The 15,351-nt window shown below is 36.0% G+C and overlaps 1 protein-coding gene across 11 annotated transcripts in view; it reads left to right on the top strand.

Moving 5' to 3' along the window:
• Positions 1-15,351, top strand: part of LOC133521066 (disintegrin and metalloproteinase domain-containing protein 11) — an 813,047-nt gene that overhangs the window by 741,446 nt on the left and 56,250 nt on the right. For all 11 annotated transcript variants that reach the window (XM_061855801.1, XM_061855805.1, XM_061855799.1 and 8 more), the window contains one exon: positions 7,170-7,383. In XM_061855801.1, coding sequence (XP_061711785.1) covers positions 7,170-7,383 — 214 coding nt within the window. The remainder of the gene's footprint in view (positions 1-7,169; positions 7,384-15,351) is intronic.

Raw genomic sequence — 15,351 nt, 5'->3', positions numbered from 1 at the left:
CTGGCCGCCGTCACTCCTCGGATGTTATTTGGATTGCGTATACTTGCCCCGGGTAATCCTGGGTAAGCGTGATCCGACATCATGTATAGTTTTTACGGGTGGGATTAAGTAAAAAGTGAAATTATGTTTTTCGGGTGTCTATCGAGCTATAGGTATAATGTATGTATGTATATAATTTATTGTACATAGAAATTAAAAACACAGTTACAGAGTAAATTAAATACAATAAAGGCGAACTTATCCCTGTATGGGATCTCTTCCAGTTAACCTTTGAAGAAATGAGTAGAACAGAACTAACGATGAATGAATGAAAAACACAAACAAAAGTGTACAATCACTGAAATTAATGAAATGCAAGTTTTAAATACACATTGATACGAATATACATAGAAAGAAAAATTACCATAAAATAATGCAATAAAAAGAAATAAATATCCAATATATAATATATATAGATATGAATTCGAACCAAAAAAGTAAAGGAAATTAAAAAAGTAGAAGTACTCAATGGAACTAGTAAGTATCGGAAAGCCACAATTATCCGGCTATGTGTTGTGGGTCAAATTATTTTATAAATCCAATCAAGCATTAAATTTAAAATTAAAATCGATGAGGAAGAAATATAGATGAGAATATTTAGAATCAAAGTTCTCGGAACGTTCGCTGCCATTATATTAATTAGGCGCCATTAGTTAAATAGATAAAAAATACTAAGTTATCTTAATAACTAAATTGGACAAAAACATATGTGGAAATGATAAAAAATATAAGACTTCAAAGATTCATTTTTTTAACTTCCAAAATGAAAAATAAGAAATTGGTACCATTCGATTCCTTACATTTTATAAACCATAGATTGTATAGCAACCATATACATGAACGCAATATTTTACTTCTTGCATACTTCAAGACAGCTTCAAGTACCATTTAATAAGGGGCGTTTCCGGCGTAGAAAGCGATTGTCAGACGTTGACTACCATTTCTGACATTGTTATTACTGTAATGCAATGGGTCCCATACAGACATGTGATCCTCAAACTTGACCAACCGACTGATACCGGACTGACAACTGATTATTTAAAACTCGTCATCTACTCTATTTAATCTGGATCCTGCTTTTATTGATCTTCTATTATGTGTTCCTTGATTATCAAGTAACGTATCAACATGGCTGCTGGCGTATTCGCACGTAAATTAAAATTGAGAAATTTGAGGTGACGGATTAGAGCAGATATTGGTTTAAAAAAGTATTTATTATTTTTAACACCGAACGATCACATTCAGTCACATTTAAGAAATAATAAAATACCCTGTTCAACGTGTAACGTCATCCTTAACCAACTCTCGAAATAACAACCCTGACGTATACCCACGAATCACGCGATTCGGGCACCTCCGCCGCTCCTCGGGAGCGCTCGGGCAAAAATAGTCCCAAAAGGGATTAAATCTGCCGAATAAATTATCCGAGGGTTTGCTTTTTCCGAACGAAATTGTCTAAACAAATGTGCCGTGGCATCGGGCGGTGGAAAAACGGATTTTAGTTAATCCGCTGCTATTTGGGCACTCAAGGAGAAAACGATTATTGAAAATTTTATTTGGGATTTTCTCCAGTCTTCCTTCTCCAGACGTCCAATGAAAATGTAACAATTTCGTGGTAAATTAGTTTTTCATTCAATGATACTAGTATATATGTTTAATTTCCCTTATTTCTCGCACTATTGACGACAAACCTGCACTATTAGCATAAAGTTGTTGATCGGATGTTAACTGCAGCTGGTTAACAGTACAGTAACAGTATCAGCCAAATAATCACGGCAGTAATGCAGCGACAAATGTCACTCATTCTATCATTTCTATCCAGCGGCGGCAACAACTACGCCACTACTACAATACAGCTGCAGTTGATATCCAAACGTCACCTTAACTTACCTCAAGATAGGCACTAGAAGATAACAGATCGGCGCGACTTGATGCCTTGTCGCGTGTTGGCAGCACAATTCACGCTCGGAAGTAGCGACAGACTCGCGATCTAATGTCACTTCCAGAAAATGACAGCACCGTAGCACGACGTGTCACTGTCAGTGACTCCGGAGTCCGAGCTACGTTCGTGCTGTCCGGTTCGAATGTCGCTGCCAGTGTACGCGCCTTTTTGTTTTGCATACCTATAGATTTTTTTTCATAAGCCACTAAAAATGGTTTTAAAGCAAGTAAACAGGAAAAAAAAGGGAAAAATGTCTCGTCAGCAGCAGCTTTATCAGTTCTAATCAACTCCCTAACGTCCGTCCGTCCGTCAGAATCGTTTTTTATCAGAGGGACTGCGAACGTTCGATCTGGGTTTTTCTTTTTATCATATATTAAATAAACCAGTATAAAGTGATACCTACCGAATTGGGTGCAAGTAAACTTGAAGCTTTATTTACTTTTATGAAAAAAATATAACTGAACTTAAGTAACATGATCAATATCCTAATACCTATTCAAAGAAATCTTACTCACGAAATCACTGTATTCTGTAAAAAAATATATGAACCTGAAACGCGATTAAAATGTATTTTTTTCCATATTATTTTGACATTTTATCTGACATTGTTATTTTTTATTGTTTTTATTTCTTGTTGTTTTTAGCAGTTAATTTGGAATTGTATTTTAATATTAACTTTGCTATATTATTATTAATTCTGATATTATATTAACAAGAGTGCCCTAGCAATACATATATACATCTTGACCGCTTTATACTCTGCAAGAGATAATTTTTTGACATTGTATTTAGTATGATTATTTGATTGTTTTTTTTTTCCTTAATATTTAATTATTTTTAATGAATTATTACTATGTTATACAATCTGACGATCTTTTTGTGAATTCATGTTTTTTAGAAACATTGTGACATTGTTAAATATCATGTAATTTTCAATGAGAAATAAATGAATCTATCTCTCTATCTATCTATTTTTTTGTTACAAACCGATCTATTGGCCAGTGAGACATATAGTTCGCAAGTCCAAAGTTTCGTGTTAGTAATAAAACCTTTTGTATAAATAAACGTACCTACTATATTTGGGTTAGTAACCGTGATATCGTTGTGTTTATACTCGTATCCACAAAGTGTGTTTAATGGGCTTGAATCAAAGGAACCCTTATTGTGTTATAGTTCATGTAATCCACAATAACGCGCACAATTGTCAAATCTAACATGGCAATACGATTTAAGGCACGCGTCGTCGTGAATGACCCGACCTATAACTTTCGTACGAAAACGCGTGTTACGTTAAAACGCCGTTGCGTTTATTAATTTTCAACAGAATAAAGAAATAAATAAATATTAATATTATTAGGACTATTGTACACAGATCCACCTAGTTTCACAGTAAGCTCAATAAGGCTTGTGTTGTGAGTACTAGACAACGATATATCTATATTATAATATATAAATACTTAGAAACACATATAAACATCAATAACATAAGATAAGATAATTTGACTTTGATTGAAGTTGACATAATCATTATAAACAGTAGGTATCACATGTTTAGCCAATGGCAGCATGCAAATATTGATCTTAAAATTAAGCTATATACATTATACAGGCTGATTTCTGGGTCGTGATCCAGGACCACTTTTTCTGAATCTATAAATGATTTACATTATCATTTGATTTATTATTCAAGTAACCACAAAATGTAACAATACAGGGCTAGCCTAAGACATTACATTTCTTATAATTAAGGTCATTATAATTATATATGTTAAAAAATACTAATAAAAATAAGCTACACGTCATGTCATAAAATACATTAAACATTTAAATAATTAAATCAGGTCAGTAACTCGCATATTTTTAAACAATCTTTCTCAATAACCGTCCAGCCGTCCGCAAACAAATCGCAGGAGTGTTGCACAGCAGCGAGCTTATTGAGCGTGTGCAACGCTCGACAAACGGGCGAGTTGCGCCGCGAGACCGTGCGGGCGGGAGGGACCGCGAAGAGGCGCAGGCGGTCAGCACGAAACCGGGCACGCCCGTCTGGGACAAATAGTCGACATGCCTCGCCAACTAACTCAGGACAGTCCAGACGACCGCGCAGGTAACACATATGTAAATGCCGTTACCAGCATTCAAACCCGGGACTATTGATTAGGCTAGGAGACAGTCAATAGTATTTTATGCAACAGTTGTATAAGAAGGGTCAAAAAAGGCGAGTGGCGTGAGTTACAATGTGAGCCGGAGCCTAAGGCGTAGGCGAACATTGTAAAGGAATACGCCACGAGCATTTCTTTACCTACTTATACAACGTTGCATACAATATTTTTCCTACGAGTCAACAAAAATAAATCTTAATTTAGGTAAACAAAGCAAAAGTATATAGCCAAGACGCGCGAGCATACCTTGTTACGCGCCCGGCCCGCCCCGGGCCGCGGCCGGCCGGTCAGCGACACCTTCTCGTAACTCATGAGGCCCTGGTACTTGCTACTTGCTAAATTAAAATTTTGGACAGTTTTTTCTCAATTTTGGCCACCGTAGCCTACGGAGACTAACAAGCTACGCTAAGCGGTCTTCGTAGTCTATGGGTGTTGCTATATTACGGGTGTCACATGCGTGTTTCAGACTTATGAAGTAATTATTTTTACTATGCATCCAAATGAATATTTTGTAAGTTGGCAGCAATGCACTTAGTTTAAAACTGTATTCGTTTTGGTTTTGTTAGGTTGGTACTGTTGGTAGCCATTAATCGCAGTAACGTTATAGCGATTAAAAGCACAAGAGCTTTTATAAGGAATAGACAATATAGACTTTTCTTGAAACCTTTTATGTATGTTCTTATATTCGTGTTAATGAATGCATAAATGACAGATAACAGTAGAGGAGTAGGAAAAAATTATTACAAACCTTGGGTACAAAGGGTAAAATAAGACCAAACCCAATCATGGCACAATTTAAGAAGTTAATCGATTTAAATTCCCGTGATAAGAGGCTTACGAAATATGGTATACAAAATTAAAAATTATTTTTGGACTGGTTCGCTTGACACGATTTCTCTGTTTAAGATGAAAACAACACCCACTTACTAAGGATATTGGATTGGAACCGGAGTTGAACCTTTGAGCCCTTAGACTGAAGCGCGGAGTCATTTTAAGCTGCATTCCAAATTAGATCTTAACACTATAGTTATTGATTTCAAAATTAGTTTTCCTTCTGTCTGATGATACCTTCTGATCTTCATTCTCACAAATTCTTATCATCTTTGGTTTTAGCTAATAGAGGGCGCTTTAGGTAACTGTAAATTACCTGCAAATAATCCTTTCAGTGGATGACTTTAAGACAAATAGTAGTGTAAATATTAGGTACAGAAAGGTGCACAGTCAAAACTAACCCAAATTTTGATAGCTACCTATAGATTACGAATAGGTATCGCCGTTGTATTTTTTTACTGAGAATTTTGCGTGTCATACTTATCGCATAGCTATTTTCAATGCACCGCCGTACACTTTATATATTCTAAAGGTTAAAATAAAACTCTCCTTTCACGAGACATATAGTAGAAAATGGATCGTTTGATAGAAATTTCATCTCAGAGAAAGCTATTTTCTGATACAGTTTCTTAGATCGATTTCTAAAAGGACAGCTTTAGAAGCTACCATATATTTCTTTATCGGTTTTATGTTATTTTGTAATTTATTTATTACTGACCATAAGACCTTTGAATCAAGTAGTAAAATTACAATCAACGTGATATTCTGAAAGTGACAAATGGGGATTTCTTTTTTTTTAATCAAATTAGCGTATATGATCAAGCTATTTAATTAAAAAACACTAGTCAACGTAATAAAACGTAGAGCAACGGTGACTCGCAACATAATAATCAGTGTATCGTAAGAAACATAAATATATATGAAAGTAGGTACCCATTTTCACCACATCCCAATGACATAAATGAAAAAGCGGATACATATTTATGTCCGCGAGCACCCACAGTTTGGAACGCGAAACTTTTTTAATAACTCACTGATGTTTCGTCGGTAAATAGTTCCTCGCATTATTCCTGATCTTCGCTCTCGTATCAACCAAACCAATAACCGCTGACCTCGCGTCAGGTAACTACTATGTGAGATTGGAGACCAAATTTAACTAGTTTTGACTCGGGTAAGCAATTGACATAACAGAACAATCCCAACTTGCCTGCACCATAGTTCAAGAGAAAATAGTCATATGTGCAATAAACTACTAAATAGCTATAGCTCTTTCTGCGACAGTGCAGTAAACTGGGACGTGCGTTGTTCGGAGTTTAATACATAATAACGTGTGCATTGGAATTTTAGGGGGTTCAAATAGATAATGTCAATATGCTGAGCTAATACGGGGTAATCAAAAGATCTGATATAGAACGCGTTTAAAATTAACCGCTTTTCTTTAATACTTTGTCAATGAATCAAGAATTTATGTATAGATCGTGTCATTTACGACGACGCACGCCTTGAATCGTATTGTTATTTCATTAAAGGTTAGATTTGAGAAATCGACGCGTCATCGTAGATGACAAAAACTATATTAATAAATATACCAATTACAGTTGTTATAAATATAATGAAACAAAATATTTTGTATTTATGTATGTTATAGTTGGCGTATTCACGGGTTGTCTACTTTTTATTTTATTTTATTATTATTGATTGCTCTCGTCCTACTTTTATGTGTATCCAAAATTCTCATATTGCTACTGTTAATATTGATTTTTCTTTCACCTGTTAGTGTTTGATCCTTTCGCATTTTCTCAAAGGTTAGCTGGAAGAGATCCCTTTTAGGGATAAGTTCGCCTTTGTACATAACAATTTTTTTTTGTTTTGGTTTGTCTGTTTAATGTTAACCTGTTTATATGCAATAAAGTGACATACATACATACATACATTTTGAGAAAACCTGCGAAAAGCTACTGTTCTGTAAAAGGTGTATACCTGAGAGCAGTGGAATAAATGATGCTGACTCTGGTTTTGATAATTTCGCTCTCGAAATTACTCTACTTAATTGTTATGAATGAAAGAAACACAGAAAACACTACTTTTTTTGCAAACGCACTTGAATCATAACATAACTTAATCAGTACAATAATCGTGGCCCTACGATTCCAGGTCCAAGGTCTGACTGAGAGTATAAATCTTTTTTTTTATTGCAGAGAAAGAACGCCCCGTTCAAAAGAGGGCGACTGGCGGTGGTGGAAAGACGCCGGTCTTCGGGAGCTGAAACGACGCAGAAGAGACGTCCGAGAGACAACGAAGTACATCGAGACGGCACTCGTGATCGACCGCGCGATGTTCGAGCGACGGAACGGCAGCACGCGCTCAGAAGTCGTGCATGACGCCATACAGGTCGCCAACATCGCGGACTTGGTGAGTATTATATGAAACTTTAATTGAAATGACGTATCTACGAAAGACATCGAAGTACATAGAGACGGTATCTTAGTCATAGAGCGATGGAATGCCAGCACGCGCTCGTTTTGTATGACGCTATAAGTATAGGTTGCCAACATCGCGGACTTGTTGAAGATTATATGAAACCTTAGTTGACGCTTCACTGAAGAAGCATTCGAGAAACGTCAAAGTACTATGGCGTACATCGCATGTGCTTGTGTGCGTATGACTGTAGGTAAGTGTATTGTTTCTCATCACATACTTAATTAAGAGCTTTATTGAGAAATGGATTATTATTTTTGCGCGCTGGTTAGAAGTAAATTATGAGATGTTAATACAGTTTGTGTCAAGCACATCGCTTTCTGACCCTCATCAGAAATCAGTCTGAATTGAAATAACCCAAACAATAATATTGATTGCAAATAATTCGAAGGCCAAAAGTAAATGTCTAAAGGTTAAATGTCCTAGTTCTCTACATGGTAATACCCAGTTGATGATTAATAAATGTTGCTATGTATTTTTCATTACTTGTAAGAGAAGCCTTGAAGAATATTTTTTTGGATTTGATGACACCTTGCTGTTATGTACCTATAAAGACAATTATTTACGTACTGGAATTATGACAAGCACATGGACTTACGTCGCTCTCACCAGAGAACACAGATAGACTGCTTCACGACTGCTTAGTGCAACCGCAATAAAATGACCAAAATATCATAAACGTTCCTTCAAACCTTCAAGAAAAGATCGTACCCCCATTTTTGTCGCTCCAAAGCCGGCAACGCACTTACAACCCCTCTGGTGTTTCTCGTATCCATAGATATCGATAATTGCTTACCATCAGGTGATTTTCCTACTTGTCTGCCTCCTATATCATAAAAAAAACACGCATTAAATTTCCACATATCTCAAGGAATTTTGCAAACTCCCAAACGCCTCGTTATACTCATCCACGTCACAAAAACCTCGTCGCCTAGGCTTTATACCGTTGTTACAGACTTGATTGATGGCTGGCGCGGCGCCACGACCTTGCGACTTCGAGTGGACTTTGTTCACGAACAATTGACTTGTTATTGGTACTTGAGTGTCGTGACAGTGAGTTTTTCTAGTGCTCTTTTCGTGACAGATTTAGGGCACGTGGAATCTTGATTCTGGGAATGCAGTATAAAAAATATAGGACATCTTCACACAAATTGACTAAATCCCACAGTAAGTTTAATAATGCTTGTGTTTTGGGTACTTAAACATCGATACTTGTAATATTTATAAATACTTAGAAAACACCCAGGACTCAGAAATCTATGCTTATCACACAAATAAATGCCCTTACCAGGATTTGAACCCGGGACCATCGGCTTTATAGACAGGGTCCAGGAGCCATATATAAGTAATAAATACATTACATTAAAATCTAAATATAACTCTACTGACATCATTTAGATATTATTTTGATATCACTACATAAGTTCTAATTGGGCTCTTGCAGTATTTCTTTAGTACCAATCCAATTGATAAATAACTGATCAACTTTATGTTTGAATTCTCAACGTACTTTATATATAAATATAATCAATTAAAGGATAGCGTACTCGTACTCGTCGTTGTTTGACATGATTATGACACGAGTTTTCGATATTTCGGAACTGTTACTCTATCTTTATCCATCCCTCATTCTAGTGTATCATTCTGATACTGCGAACAAGTCCTCCCTACGTTCCGTTATCTTATAAAAAGGACAGATTCAAAACTATTATTCTGTATTCGGCATAGCTGTGATTAACACTCATCAAATCGTGTAAAAGTATTTCCCATGGTATCAATATCCGGGGAGGAAAATGGGGACTATACTTTAATGGAGAAGGGGGTCGTTTACTATCCCCCATCTTCATAAGAAGCCTATATAGTAAGGTTCCTTGTGTTACTTAGCTACCAAACGAAAACACAATATCGTTTCAAAGAGTCTCAGCTCTTAACTATTTAGAAAGGGTTCATCTAAAAGCCAACTTGTCCAGGCATGCCATTAAGCCCTCCTATTCCACAGCTAGAACGTAACCTAAACTATAAAGATGACTTTTTACAACCTCAAACTGTCATCACGCACATAACCTGCAAGATTCTATGTTAGGCTCTATTGGATCCGCTCACCGTCCCAGTCATATCTTGCGCAGTTCTTTCATCGAAAAAGTGACTTTAACGTGTACAAATAGGGTTGATGTTTCGAAATACTGTAAAAGGAGATATGATGTGTATAGTGTAAGCGCTCTATTTGCAGTGAACACATAACCGTTGGGATGAGCGTTAAGGCCGGGGTCACAATTGCTTCTGTGTATGGGATGGAAAAAGTTTAGTGCCTGCCGATGGGAGAGGATAGGCAGCGGTTTTCCATTCCTTTATACAGATGTGGTTTGCTTTAAAATTTGGACAAGTATTCTTCAATCCTAACAATTTTTCTTCTCTTAGGTCTTTATTACTTCGTAACTATGTAGTTAGTTGCAATTTTATAGTTAATCGTAACTAATTTAACGCTTGCTGCTGACACGAAGTAATCACTATTTAAATCTCAATATTAGAAGAAAAGACGCAAATATCTGAGAAGCTCTTACAAAGTATTTTACTCCTCAATACTCAATACTCAAAATTAGCACTCGCGGTAAAAATCAGCTACTAATGATATTTTAGCAGACGAAGACGAAATTTAACAAGATAACCACGTGTTTGATACGTTATTTTACCAAGCCTTATTTCAAATTCATTTTTCTATGGTAGATTATTTATAAACCGTACTACAAAAACCTTAAAAAAGGGATTAAAAAGTACATTCACCCAAAACATCACCAGGGACAAACAAACGGGGACTTATTCTAATCCGGCTCGGCATTACGAAGGTCCATTTTATTTTGACGTGTAAGGATGATGTTTGCACACCTAAAACAATAGAACATGATGAATTGTTTTATGTACATAAATGTAGAAGGCAGACGGTGGTAAACGGGGATTTCTGAGATTAATGTATTTAAGATAGTGTTTGCCGTAATGTAAGACGTGTGACGTGTTTCCTTTTAAAAATGTTTCCCATTACCCCCTTTTTATTAAAATATGTGTACTTAAATTTTGTGTCTTTTAAATAAACTCAAACGTCAAAGTAGCGGTCAAGAACGAACAATCATATTTTAGATATACTTGGTCAAGCAATTCCTGTCAGTAGCTAAAGGCGGCAAATTTGAAAAATCGCGGGATAGCAAGACTGTTTTCGAATAATTCCAAAATCGCGTGTCATATGTGTTTTATCTGTGGAATGTGGAAAGCGAATGACAGCCATCATTTTTGTTTACGTTCTAAATCGTTTCTATTTCAAGAGAAATTTCTGCTGTCACCATTAAATACCACTATATTAAATAAGCTTTTGTATGAAATTAATCAAAGTCAAGGTGCCTACAATATACAATCACGGTCGTTGATCGTAAATATTTGTAAAATTTGAAGTTATGATAGTTACATGTTTTTGGTTCGATGTACATTACTGCTTTTCTTAGCGCAATATCAACACAATACTGCTTTTTGAGTGTTGCCCTACTTCACTTTGATGTACATTGCTACTGACATACTTTGCTTGACAGACTACATAACAGAATTAATCGAACTTAAACTTTCTTGAGACATATTCTAAAATATTTAAATATCACGGTTACAATCACTTGACTTTTTTCGTCGCTATTGGCGACATGTTTCGAACCCTTCGGGATAACATAAGTAATTTTCATCACACTTGCTCGAAAAAGATCTTATTTCATGCACGTGTACTGAAGGGCAAAGCCCTTTTTTGTTCCCGCGAGAGTTTTGGATTGTGAAAAAAAAGCTATAATTTCCTAGAGAGTTATAGCTTTTTTATTTTATTATTATGTGACTTATGCATAGATTAGATTAGATTAGATTAGATGATTTATTTCATGAAAGACAATTACATAATAAATTTGCATTGATGTCAAAAATATAAGAATTTCTATCATGATCGTCAAAATAAAATAATAAAAATGAAAATAATAACAATACTAATGAAATAAAATTATAGCTCCAATAAGGATTGTCAATACAATTAGAATAAATAAGAGAAACAGTAAGTAGGTAAATACTTACAAAAATCCAAAATATAAATGTACAATGTCAAAACTTACGAAAATACGAGAACAATAAAAATAAAAACGATAAATTAATAAAAGAACACAAATAATATCTCCCAATAAGAATCGTCAACACACAACAATATAAAAACAATGAAATAATATCTCCCAATAAGGATCATCTGTATGATAAAGAAAACAATGTCAATAAATAAAAACAATAAGAATAAAAACAATTTCTGAATCAAAATGTCAATTCCATGAACTCATTTACTGAGTACAGAGGGTTTTCCAACAAAAGGTTTCTCAATTTACGTCTGAATATTTCGTCGCATTGCTCGTTTCTTATCTCGGCAGGTAGGTGCTCGAAATAAGTAGGTCCGATTATTCGTGGGTTCCTTTTTGAAAGCACCAAGCGACGAGGAACTGTTCTGAGACGACCTGTGTTACGCAGTTGTTTTCCCGGACAATCCACACGAGAAAATTGAGCAATATTATTTCTGACAAATATTATTAGTTCAAAGAGGTGTTGTGAGTAGTGAGTCATTATGCGTTCCGAAATAAAAAGTTCTTTGCATGGGTGTCTGTGTTTTACTCCAGCAAGTGTACGAATTGCTCTCTTCTGAACTATGAGGACTCTTCTGGCATCAGTGGAGTTACCCCAAATGAGCGTGCCGTACGACATAATAGAATGGAAGTGAGCAAAGTACACCTGCTTTAGAGCTTCCTTCGAGATAAGTGGCTTCATCTTTCGCAACGCAAAGACTGCACTACCCAACCTATCACAGACACTGTCAACATGGTGCTTCCAGTTAAGGTTACAGTCAACTATAAACCCAAGGAACCTACTCTCATTGCACACTGGCATCGGACTGCTGGCCATGCATGGTGGCAGTGGAATCTTCCGACCAGAGAATAGCATTACGTTTGACTTGGAACAGTTTAGTATGAGCCCATTTGCTGAAAACCAGGTCTGTAACTGCGCACAAGCATTACTTATCTTTAGGCTTAGCTGGTCGTAAGATTCTGCACTAACTAACACGGTTGTGTCGTCCGCAAACAATACGGGCAAACCAGCTGCAATATTCGACGGCAGGTCGTTTATAAAGAGCAGAAATAACGTATTTCCAAGAGCAGAACCCTGCGGAATACCGATATTTACAGACCCTGCGTTGGATTGTAGTGGTTTGCCGTCGGCAAGCAGTTTTACGACTTGTTTGCGGTCCGATAAAAAAGACGTAAACAGCTGGTGAGCGTTGTCTTGGACACCATACAAATTTAGTTTTTTGAGCAGTAACTCGTGACTGATGACGTCAAATGCTTTCGATAAGTCACACAATATTCCCGCCATCTTGTTTTTGTCATCTAACCCAGTCACTATAGAATCAAACATCCTGTACGCCGCGGTGGTTGTAGACATTTTCTGTCGGTACGCATGTTGGTTACTCGTAATCAGTTTGTTCGATTCCAAGTGATTCATTAGGTGGGACGACAAGATAGACTCAACTATTTTGGATATGGTTGGCACTATTGTAATAGGCCTATAATTGTTGACGTCGCACCTGTCGCCCTTTCCTTTAAAAACTGGACATACCCTGGCATTTTTTAAAACGGCAGGATATGTACCAGTTTCGAACATAAGGTTTATGAGCACGACAAGTACGTCACCAACAACCGGCCATATCCAAAAGAGAACATTGGGTGAAATATCAAAAACATCAACGGTGCTACGCTTCTTCATCATAGAGTGTAGTGCCCGATCTAACAGATCGCGAGTGACGACCGGCAGAGTGAAAAAGGGTACATCAGTCGTACCTAAATGCGCCTGTAGGTACCTAATAGACTCGGACAAGTCACCTTGTATGGCATACTTAGACGCTATACTAAGAAAATGGGAATTGAATGTATTAGGCAGGTCCCTTTTCTCTATTGTTAAACTCGTTAGAGGGTCACGTAAAGATATGTTTTGAGATTTCGATTTTGTTCCCACTTCTTCGTTAACAATTTTCCAAATTTCTTTCGATTTGTTGCCACTGTCCATTAGCCTATCTTCAATAAACTTTTGACGTGTTTGTAATGTTTTTGTCTTAATAAGACTGGAGTAATGGTCAATACATTCTGTTAGAATTGAATTGTTCGGGTACTGACGTCTAATTTCATGGAGGTCGACATGTTTACCGATCAACTCCGCCAATTCGTCACTCAGCCATGGCACCTTTGAATTGTTTTTACAGCTAAACTTCTTAATTGGAAAATGGATGTCAATATAATGTTTTAAAATATTAAATAGTTTATTAAATTTATAATTGATGTCCAACGTATGATCATATATGAAATTAAAATTGTAATTTGCAATGTCAAAGTAAAATAGTCCGATTGAATCTTTGTTAAAAACGCGTCGCTCGACTACTCCGTGTTCTTTGTTATCGACTTTATGCTGTGTTATTAATTCAAATCGTTGCGCGTTGTGGTCGCTAATCACGGTATCGATCGGTGTTACAGAAAGCACGTCGCTTGCACAGTTCGATATCCCGCAGTCAATGGACGACGCACAATCCGTTGTCACGCGAGTAGCATACAAACCAAGTAGCATAAACGAGTTATACTTTTAAAATACTGACGTTTATAATTTAATATTTTTGTTTATGTTTAAAATAAGGCGCATTCGGAGAATTGTGTAATCCCGAAAATCATGGAAAATCTCTCATATTCTGTTGTACTAAGAGTCCCTTTTCGGAAGTATCCGCCACTATTTTAGTGTTTTTTTCCTCCCGAAACTACCTGAATACACCTTAAAGTACTATAATATCCACGTTCGTAAATTACAATGGGGTGAAAAATATCCCCTAACTCTGTGAAATGGAATGTTTCTATAGTTCGTATTTCTAATCAGTCGTGTGTTATGACAGGCCAGGCCAGTACTCATGTGTCTATCTCAAACCGCATGGTTAATCAGACCCGATGCTCCAGTGCAAAAGCTAATTGCATGCTAATTCACCAGTCATTTTGTCTCGACTGTGAAACGGTTAGACATATAGTTGTGTAGTGGTTTTCTAGTTGAAAGTAGATAAGCTTGGGAATTCAAATTTAAAAATCTAACTACATAATTGTTTGAGAAGCGGTACAGCTAAAGACCGAATCTGATTTAAAATTTTGATCTTTTTTTTTGGCTCACAAAACAAGTTACAGACAAAAGGAGAAATTACAGTATCAGCATACAGTTCAGATCTAGACTATAACTCTAAACATGTGTGCACAGAAGGATAAGGAAATATAATTACAATTTTATCGCTAGAGAGGTGAGATATCATTTCTACTCTAGATTAATGGACAAAACGTTGAAGTTGATAACAACTACACGTTTTAAATAGCTCGTTCCGTGCAAATTTAGCCTTTCCATATGCTTAATTTTCCTTTACATTTTTTAATGATTTACTTATATTTTAATGGTTTGTAACCTTAGAGTTTTATATGATTTAATAACTGTGAAAACTAATAAACAAATATTATGTATGTATTTTGAATATATTACGTGATAACTACTACTACTCCCTGAACCGCCTGACCGACCTCCTGTTGAAGACCGCCTTTTGTTACCTAACATTTAAGTCTTTTTCATTTTCTGTCTATTTTTATCTGTATGATGCACAGTAAAGAATATTTACTTACTACTATTTGCTCTTATGGACCAGACGTTAAGTTACTAGGCAAGAGATTTTAACGTTATTTAGCATAATTTTGTTATTCTTTCCATTTTGTAAGTTTTTCTGCTTTTGTTATTCAAATATTTCAAATCAGTTTATTATTTATGTACATGAAATCTCAG

This window comes from Cydia pomonella, chromosome 9, assembly GCF_033807575.1.
Source record: "Cydia pomonella isolate Wapato2018A chromosome 9, ilCydPomo1, whole genome shotgun sequence".
NCBI lineage: Eukaryota > Metazoa > Arthropoda > Insecta > Lepidoptera > Tortricidae > Cydia > Cydia pomonella.
The sequence above is the reverse complement of the archived record's forward strand: the minus strand, read 5'-3'. Positions and strand labels throughout refer to the sequence as shown.